General features: G+C 42.0%; 2 protein-coding genes across 6 annotated transcripts in view; both read right to left on the bottom strand.

Moving 5' to 3' along the window:
• LOC126386503 (tensin-2-like) overlaps positions 1-1645 on the bottom strand; it is a 38769-nt gene extending 37124 nt beyond the window's left edge. For both annotated transcript variants that reach the window (XM_050038896.1, XM_050038898.1), the window contains exon 1: positions 979-1645. In XM_050038896.1, the coding sequence (XP_049894853.1) occupies positions 979-1101 (123 nt within the window). In that variant the 5' untranslated portion in view covers positions 1102-1645. The remainder of the gene's footprint in view (positions 1-978) is intronic.
• Positions 1646-10364: 8719 nt separating this feature from the next.
• Positions 10365-24239, bottom strand: eif4ba (eukaryotic translation initiation factor 4Ba). 4 transcript variants are annotated; one of them, XM_050037475.1, is made up of 15 exons: positions 24128-24239; positions 22069-22209; positions 20333-20538; positions 18860-18976; positions 18588-18642; positions 18291-18437; positions 16976-17104; positions 15999-16163; positions 15519-15804; positions 14606-14694; positions 13326-13587; positions 13113-13141; positions 11451-11580; positions 10950-11022; positions 10365-10662 (listed from the first exon to the last, which is right to left on the bottom strand). In XM_050037475.1, exons 1-15 carry the CDS (start codon positions 24138-24140, stop codon positions 10585-10587), a joined length of 1920 nt encoding a protein of 639 aa, XP_049893432.1. In that variant the 5' UTR covers positions 24141-24239; the 3' UTR covers positions 10365-10584. The 4 variants fall into 4 exon arrangements, with proteins under 4 accessions (XP_049893432.1, XP_049893433.1, XP_049893434.1 ...); XM_050037476.1 differs by having other exon boundaries at positions 15534-15804; XM_050037477.1 differs by lacking the exon at positions 11451-11580.
• Between the last annotated feature and the right edge of the window lie 929 nt (positions 24240-25168).

Here is a 25168-nt window from a genome sequence, read left to right as displayed (position 1 = left end):
GTGATCTGAGTAATGTTTTTGTTCCAGCAAGATCCAGGAGTTCACTTGCAGAGCTGTGTGAAAACAAAGTGACATTACTTCAAATAAATGTTCCTATCTTTGTCCTTTCACTCTGACGTATAACATGCCGGAGTATGATTTACCCTGACATGTGAGAACACACACATTCTGGTGCGTAGCCTCGGTGCTACACCAACAGACACTTTTTATTTTAAGTCTCTATAAAAACCCTCCAGAGGCTTTACGTGGCTTCCTCCTAAATCCATACATGCTCCTAAATAGAGCCGGCAGCCAGGCAGACGACGGGTCGGAACCGGACAGTAACTTATACCACTTCCTCTTGACCCCAGAGAGACATGATTAAGAGGGATCAAGTGGGTCGTCCACCACTGTCTGTCTATTTTTTCCACGTTTATTGCCACTGATCCCATTGTACGCAGCGGGGATGACAAATTTACAAGGACATTAAAATCGAACTTTTAAAAAATCTCATTAACATAACTAGTGCGTGCAACTCATGCTTCTGATGCAGGTCTAAATTGGACCTGCAAAACACATGTTTATCTTTTGGTATGCGAGCATGTGCGGCATGAGATGCTTCTGTTCTATTTAACGCTGGCAAAAACACAGAGGAGGGATATTTCGTAAGAGAGAAAGGCTTTGGAGTCATCCAATTTGGAAATGTAGTGGTAATTCTTTGGATTCCTTTGGTTGATAGTGTGCAGTGAATGAAGTGTAGAACAATTAAACAAAGTCCAGCTTCTCCTGCTGAAACAAAGACAAACCCTGAGCTGTGTTCATGGCTATTTGAAACAACTGCATTAGTGTAATAACATCCACCAGGACCATCATGTGTTGGTTCTATCAATCATGTGCTTTGTTTATACTCAAACTGCAAACAGCTCTCTCCTTACAGCGAGACCTTTCTGCCATGTTCAACCAGATTTACGGTGACCTAAAGAGTAGTCATTCACTTACCTCAGCAAGTTGAAGGATCTCCGGATGCACCTCAGGGTCCGCCTTTATGGGGATTCCTCCTGTGTCAGTATCAGGTCCATGTACCTTCATCCTGCCGGTGCTCGTGCTGTGAATGCACCCCATACCTCCAGCAGACACCTCTTTTGCCCTGTATCTTAAGTTTCCTCAACCCTTATCCGCTCTTTCAACATGCAAGTGCTTTGCTCCAGAAGGTCCTCCTCTTCTTCTTCTCTCAGCGCTTCATGTTTTGATGGGCCTCCTTACTTTTCTGCGACAGCTAACGTCTTCCTCCCCAGCATGTTCCTTCTTTCTCCAAGTGACTCCTCACACCTCTGCCCGTCTCTCTGACAGCTTGTCCTGCCTTGGAATCCACCCCAGATGACTTTTTTCCCCCTCCTTTCCCCTCCTCTCTTCTTACAACCTCTCTTTCACCCCTCCAGAAAGTGTCACCAAGCACAGACCCTCTCCTCTTACACTCTTCCCTGTCCCTTGCTCCTTGGCTATCCTCACTCTCAAAGCATGCAAGCGCACACTCACCACCTCTCTCTTCCCTGCCCCCTTTCCACTTGCCAATACCTTCGTCTCTTCCCCTCGCCTCTACAGACCCTCAAATGCCTCGTATGCCGCTCTCTCCCGCTGCACACTTACAGACCCTCCACTCTTCCCCTCCCTCTCTTGCTCCATCAGGCTCCTCTTGCTGTCTCTCCATGGGGGAGAAGGGGGCAGCTGTTTTGGCTTGTTGATGTCAGGCCCTTCCCCTTTCCTTTGGCTTTACTTCAGCCCCTCTCACTCTCCTCTTCCTCATGGGGGAGTGATTAGATAGAGCTTCTTTCACACACGTCATCCCTCTAGACTCTGTAACTTTGCACATGAGAACAAACTGTTGTAGGCTTGATCCCACTTCTTCCTCCTGTCGGCTTGTGAGGATGTGTTTCACTGCTTGGGTTTTTAGTAAACAGGATCTCTGCATCTCCCTCGGATGGGAAAATGCAAAATGTAATGACCTCCGAGACCCAGTTTGATCAGACACATGACAACATTAATGTCCTCTCTTTTAATCCCTCACTTGCTTTCCACTGAAATGAAAACAATGATAGGCTCTGTGCTTAAATCTCAGATCTGCTTCTCCCCTCATTGAATTCCTTCAGCTCTCCCTCTGTAACACACACACACACACACACATAACTGTGTTTCCCCAAACTGGGTTCTCCAGACAAAATACTGCTTGAAGCTGGAGGTTTTAGGATTGTGAGGGGAAAAATCTCCAACAATAAGCTCTTTCTAAAACCATGTTTCTGGCCTCTGGGTACAGCGTACAAAGCCGTCCTTGGTTTAAAGTGAGACAAATCTGTGGCTGCGAGCTAAATTAGGCGACAAAACCATCAGCATGCATTAATAAGAGCACAAGTAAAATCCTCAGCAACCTCACAGTTGCCTCTGTCTTACAGCTCCAGTGACGACATCAGCTGACACTGTGTAGTTGACCGTGACAGATTATATGTATTTAAAATGACTGCATGATGATTGCAAATTTCACTTGATACATCACTGAGGGACCTGGATGACGCAAACCCGAGTCATGTTGTGGCTTGAAGTGGAAGGAAGGACCCTCCTGTGTGGACCAGCTGCTGACTCACATGGCAACAGGGGTGGGGGCGAGTGGTGGTGGGTGGGTGCACAAACACACACACTCAGCCCTCTTTATACTGACACAGAGCTAGAAGACGTAATCAGAGCTTCACTTAGGTAAAAGTAGTACAATGTAAAAACAGCATGCATTCATTTGTAAGACTGAGAGTACTTCAGCAGCTTAGAGCAAAAGAGACAAAAATAATAATGAGCATAATTAAAAATGATAAGCAGCATTGTCATGAGGTAGCTGGTAGAGGTGAAGCTATTAACCACTTGCCGAAACATCTCAGAAACTCTCTATCTAAAGACATAGTTTCTCTTGATGGCATTGCCCTGGCCTCCAGCACCACCGTAAGCAACCTCAGAGTAATATTTAAATATTTAACCTCAGGGACTGTGTTCTTCCACCTGCATAATATTGCAAAAAATAGGTACATCCTGTCTCAAATAGATGCAGAAAAATTGGTCCACACATCTGTTACTTCCAGGCTTGATTACTGCAATTCCTCATTATCAGGTTGCTCTAACAAGTCTCTAAAGACCCTTCAGCTGATCCAGAATGCAGCGGCACATGTACTCACAGGAACTAAAGAAAGAGATCGTATTTCTCCTGTTTTAGCTTCTCTGCACTGGCTCCCTTTAAAATCCAGAATTGGATGTAAAATCCTTCTCCTCACTAAATGGTCAGGCTCTGTCATATCTTAGAGAGCTCATAATACCCTATTATCCCACCAGATCACTGCGCTCCCAGATGAAAGTTACATGCGGTTCCTTAAGTCTCCAAAAGTAGAAAGGGAGCCAGAGCCTTCAGCTATCAGGCTCCTCATCTGTGGAGTCATCTTCCTGTTTCGGTCCAGGAGGCAGGCACCATCCCTACATCTAAGAGCAGACTTAAGACTTTTCTCTTTGATAAAGCTTATAGTTAGGGCTGGCTCAGGCTGGCTCAGGCTTGCCTTGGACCAGCCCCTAGTTAGGCTGATATACACCGATCAGCCAAAACATTAAAACCACTGGTGGTTGAAGTGAATAACATTGATCATCTTGTTACAGTGCAATGTTCTGCTGGGAAACCTTTGGTCCTGGCATTCATGTGGATGCTACTTGACCCGTTCCACCCACCCGAACACCATTGCAGACCAAGTAAACCCCCTCATGGCAATGGCACTTGTCAATGGCAGATCTTTTGAGTCCTGTACGATGGGATCTGGGAAATTTGGAGGCCAGGTTGTCGCCTTGAGCTCTTTGTCACCTTCCTCGGGCCATTCCTGAGCAGTTTTTGTGGTGTGGCATGATGCACTGTCCTGCTAGGGGGGCACTGCTACTTGGGAGTGTTACTGCCATAAGGAGGGGTATGTGCTCTGCACTGGTGTTCAGATGGGTGGAGCATGTCAGGTGGCATCCACATGAATGTCAGAACTTCAATGCATTGTTACAAGACGATGAATGTTATTAACTTCACCTGTCAGTGGTTTTAATGTTTTGGCTGATCGGTGTAGACCTACTCTGCCGGGGGACCTCCTATGATACACTGAGCCACTTCTCTCCTTCTCTCTCTTCATTTGATAGCAACTCATAACTAATTGCTAAGGCCACTGTCTCGCAGGTTCCCTCAGATCACGGTTGCGCCTAGATCTCGTTGTCCTCGTAGTCCTCGCTGATGCTCACTACTACTGCTATCATTATTAGTCATACTTCTACATCATTATACACATCAATACCGGTACAACTTAATGCAGCACTGTTATGTCACATTACTTAGTCACTTTCCTTACCTTGTGCAACACAGTATATCCACACTGTGAATTGCATGCAATATTTACTCTGTGCAATATTTATCTATTCCCTAATGTGAACCTCACTGCGAAATGTCTGCTACTAATATTCTTTGCAGTATGCCTCTCTGTGGAATCTGCCTTTGCAAGGCAACATTGTTTTAATTGATCTTACAATGTTTTTAATTTCAACACTACACACCGTGTGTATTACATCCAGTGTGCAATCATCCTGTACAGCTGTAAATATATACTCATACATATATTCATATATACATATTTAAGTGCATAAGTGAAAGGTGTATATAGTGTAAATAGTATTGAGTGTATAGTTGTGTCTAAACTTAGTACTTTATATTTTTCTAATTCTGATATCATTTTGTATTCTATCGCCATTCACCTTGCTTTTCTATCTGGGCTATTTAAGCTGTTGTAATGTGAATTTCCCCGGTGTGGGATCAATAAAGTTTTATCTTATGTTTTGTTTTAACATATGATTATTATTGTCACATACATATACCATCATATATTAATAATATACTATCAAAAACTACTATTATTATTCATATTTCTTTAATTATTGTTGTTGCTGTGCACCTCTGTCTCTCTCTTGCTTTCTATATATCATTTTGTCAGATGGATTACTGTTATTGTGTTGTGTTGTGTCTGTACACATGACATCTATTGCACGTCTGTCCGTGCTGGAAGAGGGATCCCTCCTCAGTTGCTCTTCCTGAGGTTTCTACTGTTTCTTTTTTCCCTGTTAAAGGATTTTTTGTGGAGTTTTTCTTTATTCACTGTGAGGGTCTTAAGGACAGAGGGATGTCGTAATGCTGTAAGGCTCTGAGGCAAATTGTGATTTGGGATAATGGGCTTATTAAATGAAACTGAATTGAAAACTGAATTCATGAACTGTTGCGTAGTTTACTTTATAACAAAATCTCATAAACATAACTAGTGCGAACAACTCATGCTTCTGATGCAGGTCTAAATTGGACCTGCACAACATGTTTATCCTTCAGTGTGCAAGCATGTGCGGCATGAGATTCTTCTGTTCTATTTAACACTGGTCAAAACACAGAGGAGGAATATTTCGTAAGAGACAGAACAGCTTTGAGTCATCCAGTTTGGGAACATCGTGGTAATCCTTTGGATTCCTTTGCTTGATAGAGTGCAGTGAATGAAGTGTAGAACAATTAAACAAAGTCCAGCTTCTCCTGCTGAAACAAAGACAAACCTTAATCAGTGTTTATAGCGATTTAAAACAACTGCATTACTCTAATAACATCCAGGATTATCATGTCTTAGCTCTGTCAATCTTTTGCTCTGTTAATACTCAAACTCAAAATGCTCTCTCCCTTCAGCGAATAATGGACTCAGCACACTGCTACGTTCAACCAGAATGTTTACAGTTCCCTAACTCTCTGATGCCAGCTGATGAAAAAAAAGTGTTTGTAATTTTTTTTTTGTGAACTGTTGTCATAAAATAGACTCTGTACCAGACACTGTACCACTTTGGAGCAGCCCATAGGAATGAATGTGTTAAAGAGTGTAAGCATATTTCAACAAACTTTACACAGACAATTTATCAAACTATCTATAATAACCATCGTCAAAGCAAGATAGGAAGATATATTTCAATGTCTGATTATTTGTTTGACATTTAAATTCCAGTTTTCAGTCTCCTGTCATGTTTCTTTCTTGATATACTGTATGTTGCCACATTGTGTTGTCTTGCTGCTGGGTTGTTTGTGGCTTGTTGTCTTCCTAATCTCTAAATTCTGATTCATCCTCACTAACATCAACTGGGAGTGCTAATTTTATCCTCCTCTTCTTTGAAGAGTCACAGAATAATATTGCATTCATCCTGTAAATGGCCGAAAAAGAGTGTAAAATGTAAGCATGCAGTATGATCTGTAGAGAGGACTGACAAGCCTGAATTACAGTCTGAACTTTATTGAAACTAACATTATTAGACTTATCTAGATTAATTTGTTGGGATAAAAAGAAATCATGACGCCTGTTATGCATTTGGACAGTATATAAAACTAAATACACAATACCAGAAACTGCCATGGAGGGATTCCTTTAACATGAGGTGTTGCTTCAAGGCATCATTTGCATTTTAACAATTTTCTATTACTTAGTTACTTCACTCATATATTATTGTAAATCTTTTTTTGCCAGATTGTTAAATGATGTTGTCAGACCATTTTTGTGGTGAGAGTTACTGGAGCTGAACCATCCTAGAAAGGTCCAAAAAAGGAACTCAGCATGGGCTCCAGAAAGTCATGATATAATATCAACAGTGCTATTGGTTTCCTCAGGGCCCTGGCTCTTTTTTTAAGTATTGCAACATAATTGAAGATGTATTGTGAGTGTAAACGTCCAAAACTGGATATGTTACCTCGAGGCACCACGGTGCCATAGAGGGCATAAGTGCAGTTATTGGTTTTAATTTATAACCATGATATTTTATTTTATGAGCACGTTGCATTTTGTAAACAGTAACTAAAGATGTCACCTAAATGTAGAGCAGTAAAAAGTACAATATTTCCTACTGAAATGTAGCTTTAAAAAAAACCTTTAAAATGGCATGAAATGAAAATATATGTACAGAGTACTTTAAAAGTGTGCTTGATTACAGTACATGAGTAATGTATTTAAGTTATTTCACCGCAGGAGAAACACACTCTGCAACCTGTCTATGAAGAGGAACCCTTTGTGGACTTTGCTATCAAAGCAAAATGGCAGGAGTGACTTCCTTTTTCTTTTTTTTTTTAACCCTGATGTTTTTTCCTCCTTGAACGTACGTGAATTCAGGCTTTATGTCTTACGGATGTCCCCTCTCAGTGCCTCCATTAATGGAGACATAGATAAAAATAAGCAAAAGCCTTTAGTAGCTTTCAGATAATTGTCCCAACAGTGAGTCAGCATCTTTCTGTGTCACTCCTACAAACATAATGTTCCCTGAGTGGCCACTTTGATATTAACAATCTACTCTAAAATGAACTGAAGCGTAGTGAATTTACTTGAGAATAGAAAAATTTTGTTTTCCTGAATTATATCAGAATTGAAAAGTTGTCTTGGGAAAAAAAAAACTGCTGTTTTTCTGAATTTAATGAGACAATAATCTCATGAACTCAGTTGTCTTGTTAATTCAGAAAAATGAGAATTTTTTCCAAAAAATCTTTTCTTGTAACTTGAGAGAATGACCTTGTTAATTCAAAAAACAGAGCAGATCTTTTTTTCTCAAGTGAATGCATGATGCTTCTGTAAAAATTAATGTATACTCTCAACAAACACAGGACTGATTTGTTTCTGTAAGAAAAGCAGACAGCTCTGACAATACACACACTCCTTCATTATGAGTCTAATTATTTCCCATGAAATATTAAACACATATAAATCTATATCAGCAGATATTTTTGATACTACACTGACACATGCTTGTTAACAGTCACCAGTCCTGCTGTCAGTCTCTAGTGTGCTAATGTCCATGTAAAAGTTTGTCCTGCTGTTGAGGGTCTAGACGAGTCCGGTCTTATAGCAGAGTGGGTGCCCTCTGTGTGTGTGTGTGTGTTTGTGTGTGTGGGATGTGAAGCTCAGCAGGATCCTAACCAGCTGTCACCAGGAGCCCGGCCCTCAGCAGGAGGTTGAGACTGAAGAAATACTGTGGAGATTTTGTGTCTCACAGACCACACCAGGAGAACAGAGGAAAATACCTTGTTGTTGTTGCACATAAAAGTGATGTGTTTGATGATGCAACTTGTCAGGCGACTGAAACAGCTTCATGGTCAATTTTCAAAAAAAGAAACATTGTCACAAAATTGTTTCAAGCCTTGTCATGTTATTACAGACAGCGATTTAAAGTATTTGAGGCACAAAATCTGTTTCAAAAGGGACAGTTAACCCCAAAATCTATAACATATACGTCTCCTCTTACCTGTAGTGCTATTTATCATCTAGATTGTTACGGTGTGAGTCCCGGTGTTGGAGATATTGGATGTATAGATGTCCGTCTTCTCTTGAATATAACAAAACTGGGTGGCACTCGGCTTGTGGTGCTCAAAGCAATGTCTCTTTCAAGAAATAATAACGTGGTGACTCAATGATCAATAATCCACAGACCCTGCTGTGAGGAAGGAAGGAACTATTTTATTACGACAAAACGACACCCACAAACCGAATCATTGTGCAGGAAGTGTGCATCTACTGCTAGCTGTCTTAGCACCGCTGAGCTAACTAATGTTACAGCTCAGCCGAGGTGGACACCATTAATGTTTACATCTTGTGCTTTCATGAGCCTCTTGACCATGAACAGATGCATGCTTCCTTCTGCGCGGTGAGACGATTGGTAGGTGCAGTTTGGTAGAAAGAAAACACTGAACAAAAATTTAAATGCAACCATTTTTCACAGGTTTAAGTTAAAGAAGGTTTTTTTATGCACTCAATCGGTGTATTTCTCACAAAATTTTGATCTCAAATTCGTGTTAGTGAGCACTTCTACGATAATCCATCCACCTGAGAGGTGTGGCATATCAAGATGCTGATTACACAGTGTCACTATAACACAGGTGTACATTGGGATAGTCACAATAAACGGCAGCTCTAAATTGTGCAGTGTGATCACACAACACGATGCTACAAATGTCTCGGGTTTTGAGGGAATGTCCACCAGAGCTGTTACTGGGGAACTGAATTTTCATTTCACGACTATAAGCTGTCTCCAGTGTCGTTTCTGTTGATTTAGCAGTAAATCCAAGTGCCCCCTAACATGGATTTGATCAAATTTGTGAACAAAATTTGAGGGTAAAAAAACCACACAAAAATATATATGTATATCTAATGCTTGAAAAAACACTTAGATTTTTAAATTAAACCTGTGCTGCAAAAAAGTGCTGCATTTATATTTTTGTTTAGTGTAGTTCCTGTGATTTCTGGAAAGAGAAATAACTGTTGTTTTTGTTGTGCTTTGAGCACCTCAAGCAGAGTGCCATCTAGTTCCATTATACTCAAGAGAAGGCAGACATCTCTACAGCCGGACACTGCAACTCACACCAAAACAATCTAGACTGATAAACAGCTCTAAATTTTGGATTTTGAGGTGAACTGTCCCTTCATGTGCAGTTTTTTTTTCCCTTGGCCTGAATCCATTCAGTAATGCATACATAATCAATGACCACATACTATTTGAATGCACATAATGACCCCAATTTATTGCAAATTGGAAGACATGTTCATGTAACCTCATGGAAAGCTTCACATCCTGCTATAGGCAACTCCAGACTTTCCCAAAATATTTGTATTCCTCACTTCAGGGTAACTGAATGATTGACAGCTGTGGAGAATCTTTAAGACGGCTGGAAACGACCATTTAATTGATTTGATTATTTTGTCAGAAGGTGTGGCGATAGAGAAACATTGGTACAATGATTGGGGATAATAGTAATGGCACTTGATTGACTCTGAGTGAGAATCGTGCAGCGGCTGTTTTTCTTTTAAAATACAAGTCACTCCTTACACAGTCCTCTCCTTTGTTGAATGGCGGCACACATGATGACAAATGTTTATAAATGAATAACCAGTCTCAACATTCATGACTGTTAGTATCGGAAGACAGGATATTCTTGACCAAATTTTTCATTAATGAATTTAAGAGATTGATTTAAAATAACTATAATTCCAAATTATTCACTAATGAATAGTTACGCATTTAATCTGGGAATTCTGCAAGTCAATAAGTCAAAAGTTGCTAAAAATTAAAAAACAAGTTCCACTTAGTAAACTACATCTTCTGTCGTATCATCCAACCTCGCCACACCTGTGATACACAAATATACAAATTCATTTTTTCCCCACTTTTTCCATTTATTTATTACAATTAATTCAATGTTATCCATCACTTTTCCATATGTCAGCTACTCCTTTTTTCCATTTTAAAACAAGTCCAGTATGTGACTATTCTTAAGAAGCTGAATAGTCCTGAAGGTGGGGCGGGGGGGAGGGAGGATGGGTTGGGTGGTTTGAAAGTAAAGGACAGGTTTGTAGGAGGAAAGGAAGGAGGGAGTGATGTCCTCCCAGGAGCCTCATCCATGTGAGGAGTTTTTTTTTCATAAGCTATGTGAGATTATTTTTTTTTCTGCGGTCGTCGCTTTCTCCTCCTCTTGCGCTTTTCGGGCCTCGTCTCGTTATTTGCTCTCTATTCTACGTCCTCTGCGTCGTCTCCTTGGTCTCCGTCCATTAGCAAAGCGGCGTACTTACTGGCTGAGCTGAACTTCTGAAAGCAAAACAAAACAGGGCCTGGATCAGCACAGTTAGCTTTGGACGCCCTACAAATACAGGGCATACATGAGAAAGGAACTTTCTCAGGGAGAATCATTAAGGACAATTAATTTATGACTGATGAAGGGTTGTTTATTCACTGTGAATAAAGGAGGATGTTTTTGAAACCTACAATGTGGGGGAGCACTGCTAAAACAACTTCAAGCTTTCAGGAAACCCTTTGATGAAGAATAATTTAGGTGACGTCAAAGTCTGACTTATCCTTGGCTGTAAAGGACTTACGGGGGTTGGGGTTTCTTCGAATTTCTTTGGCTCTGGGGGTGGTCTGGAGTCTCGGTCTCTTCTGTTATCCCTTCTACAATCAGAGCGAACACTGAGGTTAAAATTTATTGGCAGACCTCAGTGCTGAAGACTTGACCCTTTGCTGTGAATCCTCAAAACACACACAGCTAGAAAGACAAACTAAAGGAGCACAAATTATGCTCAGTTTACATCATCTAAAAATGTATATCTACAAGCTGCTTGGCACCCAGTCCACACTGCGCTCAGTTCTCAGAAGCCTCAAATTAAATTCAGAAATGTCCCAAATTTCAGGTCCAATTTAAGTTATACTGTTGATGTTTGGCACTCAAACTGATTCTGTTACCAGTGTCCACACCGTTACAAACAATGAATGCATCATCGGTTGTGTAACTGAGCATAGGCCATTCTTTACAGATGCCCAGTAAATGTCCTCCCTGTCTCATTTGAGAACTTTGGAGTGACCAGCTTTAGATGGCTGACCTGTCTGCCTCCTTTCTTCGGTCTCTGTTGGGCCCCTCTCCTCGACCCCGCCCTGCTCCAGGCCCTGCAGGCCCCCCTCGTGCACGTGGGGGCCCCCGGTCCCGACGCACACCATCAGCCTTGTTCTCATCTTAAAGGAGAAGCCAGACAGTTGAGTGAAGGGAGGTTGTTGGATGTCCTACAGTAGACTACACTCACAACACACTGCAGCATTAAAAGCCACTGGGGTTGGATTCAAAAAGTGTTAGTCACTGATGTAGGGCCAAATGAGAGGTGCACAACTGCCTGAATGCAAGCTGAACTCAATTCAATTTGATATTGGCTTGAAGATTGTTCCAAATGTTTCCAAAACAATAAAAAAGAAGTCCTGTTCTGATGCACCGCATATCATGTAGGTGGTTTTCACATTTGGCCAGATTGCTTCTGAAGCTGTTATTTTAACTGTGGTGCGTGTAGATATTATTCTGCACCATGTAAGTCACTCTGATTATTTGTACAACAATGCAGATTAATAATGTGAGACATATTTCAGTGCTCCCCTTGTAATGAATACACTCTGAGTTTATGACCTGCTTCGGTCAGACGTTCTCACTTTGCCAAATATGTCCATTATGATAGAGTTATGAAGTAGTGTGGTATGTAAGGATACAGCTGTTCTTGCACCTCATCATGTAAATGAGCCAGTCTTAATGAAAAACACTGGAGCTCTCTGATGTAACTTAAAAAACACTGTATTTGTGCAATAAAGAATTGACTCCCTGTCTGTATAGTCAAGTTTGACCTTTTATGGACTTGAATGAACTGAAAACCTCAGATCTCCGTTTTTAATGAAGTTGCCTTTCTGGACCACACAAGAGTTTGAAACCATTTTCATTTCTGCCAGTTAAGCCACATTTAACTGAAGCTGTCAAGCTCGCCCATGATCAGCAAAGACACTTACATTTTATGGGATGACTGTCGGATGTTTAGATATTACCCTTTTACTTTTTAGCCAGGCCAGCATGGAAGCTCGACAGATGGTAGTGCCAGTTAGTCTGTAAGTCAAACAACTGTGGTCTAGAGTTAAAAATCTCAAAAACTATTGGATGGACTGCCAAATAAGAGGTCAAAACTTTGGTACGTCTCTACAACAAACGACTGAGTTCCAATCAGTTTCAAGGTCAGTGCTAGCGTTACAATGGCACCATACTACATGTTTAGCTTAAAGCACAGATGAGCCAAAAAGCAGCCTAGGTTGTAGAAAGCTGAGCCAAGAGCAGAGCTTGATAAGAGTCTGAGATGTCCCAAATTGGCCACCATACAGACAAACCATTTGATTAAGAAAACAACATGGCCTTTTTTACTGGTCCCAAACTTAGCATTTTTGCCCCCATTAGAACAGCAAAGCTCTCTCATTTAAGTCCATCCACCATTTTTTGTTTTGTGTGTAGTGACCCTTATAGTCTCACAGGTCGGCTAATGAGCCTGTCACATTGTCGAAATTCAAAGTCTAAATAATCATTTTTTTGCAGATGTATGCAAGTGTTTTTGTTTGAATACACTGATGTCTTTTCTTTGTTTTTGATTGAGTCCTTCTATAGTTGCTAAAGTTTGTTCAATTTTATTCATAGTCTACTCTGAGGTTTGGTTTGGAAAAAATCCCCACTCATCAGCAGGCCTTACCTTTATCAGATCCTCTTTCATCTGCAGAACTTGGGGAGACAAAGAGAAAGAAAGAACAGTCAGGGAAGAGTTTACAAAACACACATGAAATGTTTTGCTTTCCTACAAGTTTGTTTTGATAGCTAATTTACAGTGTGAAATGTTTTTAAAATGGTGTTTCTGTGTTCCTGAAGGGGCTTGCTCACATGCAGTATGCCTCACTTGAGTTCTCACCTGAGCTTGGGAGGAGTTGAACCACTTGGGGAGACAGGAGAGACCGGAGGTCGTCCATCACCATCGCTAGAGCCTGTGCTGGCCGCACTTCTCTTGGCCCAGGCGTTCTCCTTTGGAGGAGGTGCAGGCATCACCTTCAGTGGCTCCTTGGTGGAGCCGCTGGATGGGGGCTGGGGGGAGGACCCAGGGGAGGAGGGCTCGCCTTCTCTCCCACTGAAAACCTCATTCTCTCCAGAGCGCTCGCTGTCTCGACACCGGGAGCCTGGTCGATGAAAAGAGCAACATGTTCATGCTTACGGTTTTACATCACTGAAGATAATCTTTTAAATGCTTTTACAACTTGATAAGATGTCCACCACTTTTTGTTTGTCTTAGTTGTTTTCTTTATGCATGCCAGTGTCCAAAATTAACCTTCTGACTCACTGACCACGGGGACTGGTAGATGAAAAGTCTACCCACCAAGCATATATTTTTTTAACTGCATGCAGAGTTAAAAGCCCCAGTGCTGTTATACTGTACGTCAGCACTCATGGGATGCTTCCAGTCCAATCAAATTGCTTGGTCGGTTGCTTGGTAAGATCGGAGGAGTGAAGCTGTAATGTGCTGCCGCTGACAATGTGGGAGGCAATAAAGACTTTGCCATCTTGCTTCAGGCTAGGGAGCGTCCATCTTATTATTTTCCAAAAGTATGGATGCTGCCAACGGTAGCTCGCAGCAGACTGGCGGCAAGTGATAGTTTGGTGAACAAGCTGGTTTACCGCACAGTAAACTAGGAGTGTTCAAGAAGGTCAGTTTTGCTGCATCATTCAGACGTGCATAAAAACACATCTGTAGTGTGCGTGTGAGACCCTGAGAGCAGAGGAGCAGCAGAGCAGTGCGCCTCAACATGACACAAAAACACAGTAGAGACTCGAAGCATAGTTTTTATTACATGACTATTTTGGTACAAACTTTTACCTTCCAGTGTGGTGGATAGTCTTTAGAGATTAACCAAACAGAAATTCTACCCACGATTGGCTTTTAGCAGGCGTAAATTTTGGACCCTGAAGTATGCTTAAAATGTTGTAAGTTACTCCCAGTACAGATGAAGGCAGCATTTTTTAAGACATGATAAACATCTTTAAGGTACTCAAAATTAAAGCCTTTGATTTCTGTTTCATAAAGACTACAGACTGAATTGTGATGTGACTGAAAAAACAAGTTACACAACCTCAGATTTGTAAGGAAAAACCAGATTTCTGAAGGCAAGCTGTAAAGAATTTAGTGCAAAGGTATCTCACCTCTTCCAGAAGTACTTCCTGGCTGTGAAGACTCACTTCCTGTGCGAGATCGCTCAGTATGAGATTCTTCGCTGCGCCAGCTTGGGTCCCTGAGAACGACAGAACAAGCTTTAACAGGCATGTAAACTCTTCCACTAGGGATGGGCAAACGATCAAAATTCATTATTCGATCATCAAAAAAATTAACGATCAATTATTGATTAATTGATAAGCGAGTATTTCAAAAGAGAGAAAACAAAAGCGTGCAGTGCAGACTGTCGCCGCAAGAGAGCGCAGCTGCCCCAGTTTTGAGCCTCAACCCCCCAGGCCGAAGAGAAGAAGAATGGCGCGCATGTTCAGTTCACCCCTGGGTGTTTACAACCGTTGCCAGCCAGAGTTACAGGCTTCAGTTTTCAGCAAAACCTCCGTCTTTCAATGGCGTAGTGTTTTCAGAGGCCTCAAGGGAAGCTGCCGAAAGGGTCTCGTTGGCACGGCGACTCGCCGGGCGGGGGGTCTCGTTGGCACGGCGGCTCGCCGGACCGGACCTATGCCAGGCATTGTAGGGGAAACACTGCGACTATCGATCAAAATTATTTGTGATCGATAAAAGGCTTAACAATCAATCATCGATAATCGAAAATTGATGCCCATCCCTATCTTCCACTGCACACATAATCACATTCTTGTTGCCATATGATGTTAGTGCAGGTGATTTTTCTGGCAAAATTCATAGACATCAATAAATAACTTTATTTTTGTACCCTTGACTTAAGCTTCAGGTAGAGCTGCAGAGTTTGCAGCTACTTTACAAAACAATCTTCCTGAAATACACTTATGCATAAAAACATCCTCCCAAAATAGATTTGAAAACAATATATTTCATTAAACAGATTGAGCTGTCACCATCTCATCAAAAGTTACATAGTGACCCTACTTGTCATCCCCTGACCTGTCCCGCATCTTTCGGTCATGGCCCCGTCCTTTGTCCTCCTCCAGCTGCCTCTGCAGCCTCTCTTCCTGTTTCTTCAGCCTCTCCTCCACCTCCCTCTCCTTGGCTGCTGTGTCAACCGGCTTGGCTGCACCAAAGATGGAGGAGGCCCTGCTTCCTGAGCTCGGAGCTGCCGCTGCTGGGGAAGTACCACCGGCGTTGCCGCTGCTACCATCCTCCTCCTTGGGCACACTACGGGGCTTAAGGTTCAACTTGGGTCTCTGCTGCGGAGCTGGTGTGAGGGAAAAAAAATAAATATTAATATGGAGATGTTGTAAACACAGTCAAAATGTACTCTTAAAAAAACAAGTGTAATTACACTTAATTAAATGACTTCACCCTCAAATGTAAACATCAACACTCATATAACCCTTTTTATTATGATTGGTTTATAAATAAAGCTGTATTTGTATACTGAACTCTCACCTCTCTCCTCGCGCCTTTCATCCCGTCTCTCGTACCGGTCCTCACGGTCGCCGTAACGATCCCGATCCCCGTAACGATCACCGCTACCCCGACTGTCATCATAGTCACGGCGGAAGCCACTGCCAAAGGCACGACGACCACCTCCACCACCACGAGAGTCAAAACCTAGAGGGAAGGCAGGAGAGACAACTGGTTAAGAGGTGAACATGGAAGCTTATAAACAGGTGTATACAAGATTAATCAAGGCTGCAGCAGAGCAATTAGGGAGTCATGGAGGACTGTATCTCAGAACTATGTTGGTCAAATCAGATTTGGCCGTTCAAAATGAATATTTAATTATTCTTTTGTTTTCATAAATATTTATAAAGATCAAATGGGGCTCAGCAGGACGTTCAGTGTGACAGCGAAATTCATGTATTATAGTTACCAAGCCAACTGCGCTAACAACAGATCAGACATGTGCCACAATCGCCGACTCTAGATATCAAAGAAAAAGTCAGAAACTGTATCTTGTTTAGTTGCTGCAAGAGAGAAATTCACCACTTCTAAGCAGAGGAGAGAAGATAATGTTATCTCAGAGCCTTTCTGTGCTGCTGTTTCATGTCTACAGTTGCCTGCAGCAAAGAGCAGTGTAATAACTGAAGTGCACTCACTCTTGCAGCAAAATCTGGGGACCAAAATGTCGCCAGAAGTACACTGCACAGTACACTGACTAGCAACGAAAAAATAAATAAATAAATAAAACACCGACTGAATGACTTGAAGCTGTCTCAGTTAACAGAGGGGTCTATGACTGATAATTTGAATCTCCCACTTTCAGGGGGCAGCCCTAAAGTCATGACAGCCGATGACTTGATTAGGATGTTGCATGTTAAAGAATACTTTGGGGGGTTTTCTGATCAGGAAGCAAAGAGCTGCTGATACAGCCACATGGATCTTAATACCAACACAGGGTCCAAACAAGCACAACAACACACCTCTATCGTAGTCTCTGCGGTCCCGGTCGTCATAGCGATCCCGGTAGCGGTCTCTTCCCCCATCATAGCGGTCATTGTCCCGCCGTGGGCCATCTCTGTAACGATCCGACTCGTAGCGATCCCGTGATCCTGCAAGAATTGTAGTAATGACATGGTTTTACCTGGAATTCCTCCAAAATGAACTGTTTGTGTGACTGAGTTCTGAAAATCAACAAGAACCTTCAAGTCAAAATTTTGGATAATTACTTTAGTGTGTTTTACAACTGGGTCGGCCTGCATGTCGATAAAGCCATACATTTTCAAACATGCACTTATGAGGCATTTGTGGATGAGCAAACAGACCGGCACATATAGGTACTTCAGAAAACGGCGAGGCTGTTCCACTTTTCGAGGAATAGAAAATCTAAGATCCTTGAGATAGATTTCAAAGCAATCGGATGTGTGTTTGGGTTTTAATTTTGACATGTTAGTCTGCATTTATTTCTTGATGAACAAACATTTATGTTATGGACATTTCTAAAAACTGTTTTGCGACCTTGCTTTTAGCTGAGCATTTGCAATACCTTGATAATTAAGGCTGGTCACCATCATGTCCCTTCAGGCTTTCTCCCTCAAAATGGTTCAATGATCCAACACACTGGCTGGATATTATAGATGTCTGGATCATGATACCTTCTGGTTCAATCAAATATGTATATTTGGTTTTGTCACCACATATTGCTCAGCTAAGTATAAAAATCAACCTGTTAACAGCCAGCTTTTTAATCTACAGGCTGAGATTTAGTTGGATACAATGGTCTGATGCTGCTATACAGAATGCTCCCTCTCAAGCTAATGTTAGCTATCCATCAGGACGAACTGTCACCAGCACAATTTAGAGATTTTCCATACTGACAGTGAATATTCATGTGTCTTATGGGTCTCAAATCTCAGAATTAAGGCTTGGTTAACCTGCTACTTCGCAGCTTTTCGGCATTTTCCTGTTTGTCTCCTAATGTGACAGCGCTTTCCTTTTTCTCTCTTTGCCTTGGCAATCACGCAATACCAGTCTGGTCTATGTCTGTGGGGAAACCTGAAAGCTGTTATCACAACCCTGAAGCAAAATTGGGGAAAACATTCTGCGAAGGGAATTGTTTCAGCCAATATTCTCCTCGGTCATGAATGCAGTATCAATTTTTTCAAGTTCAACTAGGACTGACACCAGTGATACTTAGAAATAGGTCCCTTCTGTCCAAAACTGCACACACAATTATCCTCGGATCAAGTGTGAATAAGTATGGATGTCGAAGAACAAACAAAGCCAATTCTGACTCACTCTCTCCAAAGGCATCATCTCTCTTGGGAGGTCCATCGTCGTTATCTGCACTGGGCCGAGCCCTCCAGTCACTGTCTGTCTTGTCAGGACCCATGTCTGACATCCGTCCTCCCCTGTCTCGGCCTCCCATAGGTCCATTATCTCTCTCTGAGGAGTGAGGAAAAAGTAGGGGAGATATTTAGTTTAATTGTAGAATATAGAGATTGAGGGACATCTTTCCATTAGCTAAATGCCTATAAAAAAAATGTAGTCATAGTGGCCAGAATAAATCACAGCCAAAAAAAGTTAGCAGGGTACCTTTATCATTAGACTGGTCTGCAATATCCACACGGATCCTTCGGTTTCCCAGGTTCTGTAGGCATGAACAATTGGACAAGACATGTAGTCATTCTCTCATATACATTTTTATGAGAGAAAGAAACTGACTAAAGAAACGGACTAAATCTTAAGCCAAGATTTTATTGTGCAATACAACTATGGGGTAAGTTGTACGCTCATGCTAGTTCAGATCCAGGGGTTAAAATAAAAATGTATAAACACAAAACCAAGTTCTTGTTGCATCCTCTCACCTCCTCACTGAGACTCAGGGCCCTCAGGAGAGAGTCCACGTCATCAAATTCAGCATAGCCAAAGCCCTTGAGCCTCTCTGGGTTACTAGGCTCTCGAGGGAGACGCACTGCACTGATCTGGTGATAAGAAGAGTGACAGAATAACATTAAAAACAGAAAATGCATTGATCTGGGCCCAGCACTGTACAGTTCACCCATACAAACTCATCAGTGGTTTAAAAGACAACAAAGAGGTGAGCGTTTGTGTGTGTTAGCTAAAAGTCTGCACCTTTGTCTCACCAATAATTCTCATTTTCCCCAAATCAAATTGTTTAATTATATCATGGGCTTGGCAGTATCAGCCTTGTTTATATTATCTTAGTATAAAGACAGTTTTCAGCAGAGCTATTACATCAGTGCACGGCTGAAGAGAAAGGAAAACGGATCATGGTGAAAAGCTGGTTCACTAATTTTAGTCATGTCAAGTTTTGCCAGGGTATTTAGAGTGGAGTGACATAAAAATAAACTAAGATGTCAGGCGGGACATCAAGGCAAGGAAGAAAGGAGAGCACTTTGAAAAAAAGGGACCATTTTCAAGGTATTCTAGTACTTTGTTTTTTCCGATAAAAATTCCAGCACTTAAAAGCACCTTGTGTAAACCCTGAGATCTGATATCTAACATTAGAATACATGGAAATATTGTCATCACCAGTGTCAATCTAAATTGTATTGTCTCAAATTGTCTAACCCTAAATAAAAATGAACACATCAGGACTAGCCCACTAAATTATTTCACTAACATAAACTGACCTCCAAGGTTGTGACCATTTTAAGAAACAGGTCACACTCTGCTATGACTGAAAACATCAGAGGCAGACATGAGAGGACTTCATAACCAACAATGTATGCAGGTGTTTTCAGATGCACCACCGTGCTGGCTAAGTAGTCCAAAGGGTTTCAGCAGAGCTTTACGACTCTGAAACGGTTTTGCTGTTACTGAAACAGGACTAACTGGCTTGACTTTGGAATCTGTGTTATCTGTGAAACATTGGTTTTTTTTCTCCAACATGCCTAGCTAGATAAGGAAACTAACATAAAACCAGTAGTATTCCTTTGATGCCCCCCTCTCCAGTGTGACAAACCTCTTTCTATGGATACATGGGGGGAGAAGAAGAAACAAGGTTGACCTGTGTCTGTGTGTCCTGTTGTTTTATTACTAAACAAATCCACTGGTCCTGCAGTGTGTCAACAACAGCAGTCCCAAGGGCATTGTGTCAGTGTGGACTAAAATACTTACGAAATAAATATTTAAGTTACAGATGTAAGTGAAACTAGGTGTTTACAGCTCCCGTGAGGAGCAACAAAGACTGCAACTGAAACTGTCCATCAGTTTCACCATTTGTGTTTCCTTACAAAACAAAGAGTTGCTGTAGCTGTAACTCCCAGGTGCTATGTGTTAGAGCCCTACACTGCATGTGTGCTTGTTACACCTACTGCCAAGCCGCGGAAGAAGTCTTTGATCGAGTCTTCAGTGACATCATAGGGCAGGTTGCCCAGGAAAGCCGTGTAAGGCGGGCTGCGGGGCAGGCGGGACCGGTCAATATCGGGTTCACGAGCTGAGCGAGGCGCTGTGGGCAGGATGGACCGATCAATGGGCGGTGCCCGATACGAATCCTCCTCCGTGTGCCACGAGGTCGAGACTGGAGGGATGACATAAGAGAAATTTTCAAATAAATACTAACATAAAACTGCCTTTCAATTTACTGAACAACAAGAGATTATTTTCCATTTGATACCTGGTAATTCATATTCTACCACACAGAACAGCATATGGCAACAAAGACTTCACAGCAACGAATATTCATGGAAATTTGTCACATTTCAACATCGAATTACATACGAGAAACTAGGGCTGACAGAAAATGACAAAACGGCATTCTGCATATTTTTGCGAGATTGGCGGAGGATCGATGACATCATCATCATCTACCGCAGTGTTTCACTCATCATATACCAACTCAGTTGATATCGCCCAACCCTACGAGAGACACTACAGCAAATGGCAAACTTCAATTAAAAAAAAAGACCAAGTGTGACAAATAGTTACTTCTTAATGTCAACCCTTTTCATGCCGCATGCCCTTTTAGCTTGTGTATTTTCGTTATTGTTCTGTGAGGAAGATATTGACAGAATCCATTATCAGTATGCTAGCCAAAAACCCTGGATCAGATATATTACAAAAAATAAATACACCTAAGCATCACGACTAAAACTACCCACAAATGCCACATAAGTGCACAAATGGCACCATTTTGGATGACCTTCTGTTAGAAAAACTAGCAACAACATGCAGTCACATGATGTGCAGCTTGATATGTTGCTCTTACAAGGACAAAACAATACAAATGCGCATTGTGAGCATTTGTAGACAGAATCTAGACTGTGAGGTTCAGCATCACAAATCTGACAAAATCACATATGCAAAGAAATATGTCAAAGTTGTACAATCTGAAAAGTCAGCAAGAATGCATGAGAGACTCCATCCAGAAAGCAGTAGTTAATAGCTAATAGAATAATCAATGAATTTATCTGACCAACTCTATTGCATGTTTGATATGGAGTTTTTATGATGTATTTAACATTCAAAGCTTCAATGCACACTGTCCAGCCACAATTCAATATTCAAAACGACCATCCCCAATCTGCACAAGCAAGTAAGTGGACTCCTTTCAAAACAGTAGTTAATGTTTCCAGTGTCACTGTAAAGATTCAGGTTCATGTGGTCATATAAAAGTATTATTCATTCAACACCGCATCACGGTTATAGACAGCTATCTTAGGTAACATGCATTTAAAGAGCCGTGGCTATCTCCCTCGTATCAGCAGACTCTCAGTGTATTTGAATAGAAAAACCAAACTGTCTCTACATGGCTCACTAATTTGCCTGAGCTTTTCTTACTCCTGCACACCTTCAGAAAAAAAAAAAGACTGAAAATGCTTTGCCACAACATATTTACACATAAAACAAGAACACAGTTGCTCGTTTTACATTCAATGACTGCATTCTTCATTCTTATTCTCATTTCTCCCCATTTAACTAAGAGACAACAAGAGCGATAGAGCGATGATATTGATCTTACTACCGTTAGATGGAAAAATGCAAGGCAGATGCAAGGCAGATGCAAGGTAGGCAAGATAAAGCCTTTGTGTGTATTTCAGTTTGTGCTCACCATCTCCGTCCAGGTCATCAGTCTCATCGGCCCAGCTAGTGGACTTGGCTGGGTAGCTGGGGGGTGCATTGCTGCCTCCGCTGTCCTCTGCCAGGAAGTCAGTCAAGGTGAGGGTCTTCCCCTTCTTATTCTTCTTCTTAGCTAGATGGAATATGAACACAGAGTACGCAGTCAGCCGTGGAAGAAAGATGCTAGGACATGGGTTTGTTGTCTACGGGGGTATCTGTCAAAGACGCCTTTAAAGCATTTATCCACACCCAAATGATGTCTCCATTTAACCTGTCTGTTTGGAAAATCACAGATGGCTAAAAAAAACAAAAAAACAGACATTGAGTTTGGAGATAGTGGCAGATGTTACAGATGGTGTGTAAATTTCTGATAATCACAGTGTCAAAACAGTGAGTTTGCTCCACTAGCTTTCATTAGAATTTAACTACTATTTTGAGCTACTGTGAAATATTACAGCAGTGAAATGCTGCACTTCTGATACATTCATTGTGGCACCAACGCAACAACAGTCTGGGTTTGAGCGTGTCTCTACACTCATGTGGACAGCTGCATCTCTGCACAGACAAACACATATTTGTAGTGGGAGAGGGCTGCAATGTGTAAGTGATAACAAACACACAAGGAGTGGTATACCTGTCCAACAGGTCAGAAAAGCCTCCCCTCTATTTGTTCAGCCCCAAGAAGGCACTGCAGGGTGCAATAAGTGTGACATGTTCAAACCACCAAACTGCATGTTTGCTGCATTTTCGAGGAAGCACTTGGGGAGTCTGAATCAATGAGCCATATATCCATTGCAGAACATTCCTCATAGTGTCTATCTGAATGGCAAACAGTTGCCAGTTGTCCACGGGGGCTTCACACAGCTCTACTCATAGAGCAGGTCTGGTTTGTTTTGGTCTGAAGCAGAAAAAGGGGAGCCACAAAGCTGGCTGTGAGCTTTATTGTGAAAATCCCAGCTGTCAGGACATTCTTTACACACATCGTTACAAACCCTGCACACATACAGAGAGCAACACAGACGCTTAACAACTCTTTCCCACTGCATAATGCTAAGTCATTGTTTACTATCGACAGGCTTCGACTGCTTGTGCTCTCTAAAACCAAAGAAATGGTTGATTAGCTGATTTATAGCTTTCTTAGCGCTCCGCAGTGATGTGACATTAGCAAGCTAAGAGCTGCGTAACGTCAACTTTTGGCACCACTGACTTCTGCTAAAGCTACAATAGCGAAACAGCTACAAGGGCCGACAGTGTTAGCATAAACACGCAGCTTGTTTGCCATCTACGCAGATCGCTTTTGTCTTATGCGGGCTTAGTCAGCAAAGGAGTGCTGACGGGGGAAGTATCCCTGCTTAGCTAGCTCGGTTTTAGGGCCTAGTGGCAGTGCACGTCGCAGCGCCAGGATCCAAGTGCGCCATCATCGGAGCAAGACTTGGTCGGCCGGATGGGACGGCACAAAGTTGTGAAGCTGCCAGAGAAGTGTTTAGGATGCGTCCCAACAGGCCCAGCTGCCCCGTTTCATCAAACACCGACACCAGGGAGTCGGGCTGCACACGTGGGGAGACTCCTCGGGCAGCCCGGACTTCTCGGCCCAACCCCTCCTCCACGAAACGCGCTTGCGCCCGATGCTTATCTGCTCTGAGCGCCACGGCGAGCTCCGCCACGGGCATACAATGTGCCAGCTCTGCACGCAGTTAGCAACCGTTCTCAACATGTCACACAATGTCCAACACAAACAATACTGTGTAAACCCAAAAGCGGACAACCAAAACACCACAATACCGAATACGACAAGAAAACACCGCGTTAAATCTACGTTTCAATTTTCAGTTTATGCAAGTCGTTGCTTCGTTCATTCGCCTTCCTCCAGCAGTTACGTCTTTACCGGGCCAAAACAACCCACGAAGCGATTTTTCCACGCGGGACACCGACGCCAATCAACACACCGAGGCATTAACAATCCCAAAACTTTATATGTCAAACTGTATCATGGTATAATCCGCTGAAATTCCCCCCAGCCGACCCAGATCGTTCACCCTCATAAACCTCACCTGACGCCGCCATGTTGGAGAACGAGTTTGTAGTAGTTCCCGGATGAAGGCGTCATAGGTTTATTATCGGGAGCGCGCATCGGCGTTCACGGGCCTGTCTCCTCCCTAGTTGTTAGCCTCCACATCTGCTCAGCTGAAACTGACACGTCCTTTTTCCTTTTCTGCCATGTTTGTTAATGAACTAATGCTGACTGTAACTCCTGAGGTTGTTCATTTACTTCACTTGTATAGCAGGCTATAAAAATCGTAATGCAGCCTTAAATGTTAATAAAAAAGTGGTGAAATTGTGAATTGTATGATACAAAACATTACCAGGACAAGCCCAGACCTTGGTATGTGCAGATACATATTCATACATGACTCATTTGACACCCTTTCACACTGTTATATCATCATTGGACCAATGAGCAGCATTTTATTGTTACAGCAGCTAAACTTGATGCTAATTCTACAATTTTATATACTGTAGCATAGTTAATCTACAACAATGCTTCACATTTTACAAGTTTATCATATGATTTTTATGTAAAATCTCACTCTGGAAACTAGTGACTGCAGCTGTCACATGAGTGCAGTGGAGTAAAAACGTTTGAGATGTAAGTTTAAGCAGCAATACTTTATATTCAACTAAAGTACAATCTGAAGATTTTAGCAGTATTACTTACTTTCCACTGTGGAGAATGTGTGTTTTGTTTTTCTTTTTTAAATAATTGGATAGGGTTAAAATGAATACATTAAAACATAAATATGGGTCTACACGTAATGTTAAATAACATTCTTCATATTATAAACCAGTCTATTAAAGCTGCTAACAAGAGGAGTTGATTGAGACCAAAGCAGAGCTAAAAGGTCAGATGATAATGCACATTTTTCACTTGACCGGGAACATGACTCAAATGGAAAGACATTACCATATGTTTGCTGAATGTGTTTGGTAGTTAACAACATACCACACAAATATTTCTGGCTTGTTCTGCTCTTCCGCCCTCCAGTGGTCCAACATCAACTAAGGCAGCTTTAAACATCCTGAAGGTGTGCATG

This window comes from Epinephelus moara, chromosome 24, assembly GCF_006386435.1.
Source record: "Epinephelus moara isolate mb chromosome 24, YSFRI_EMoa_1.0, whole genome shotgun sequence".
Taxonomy (NCBI): domain Eukaryota; kingdom Metazoa; phylum Chordata; class Actinopteri; order Perciformes; family Serranidae; genus Epinephelus; species Epinephelus moara.
The sequence above is the reverse complement of the archived record's forward strand: the minus strand, read 5'-3'. Positions and strand labels throughout refer to the sequence as shown.

Excerpts from the sequence above, each read along its gene's own strand:
- eif4ba (XM_050037475.1), bottom strand. Across the intron at positions 17,105-18,290 it reads AGATGATGCCTTTGGAGAGA|GATCACGGGATCGCTACGAG; the intron begins GTGAGTCAGAAT and ends CAATTCTTGCAG. Across the intron at positions 14,695-15,518 it reads GACAGGTCAGGGGATGACAA|GGACCCAAGCTGGCGCAGCG; the intron begins GTAGGGTCACTA and ends TGTCGTTCTCAG.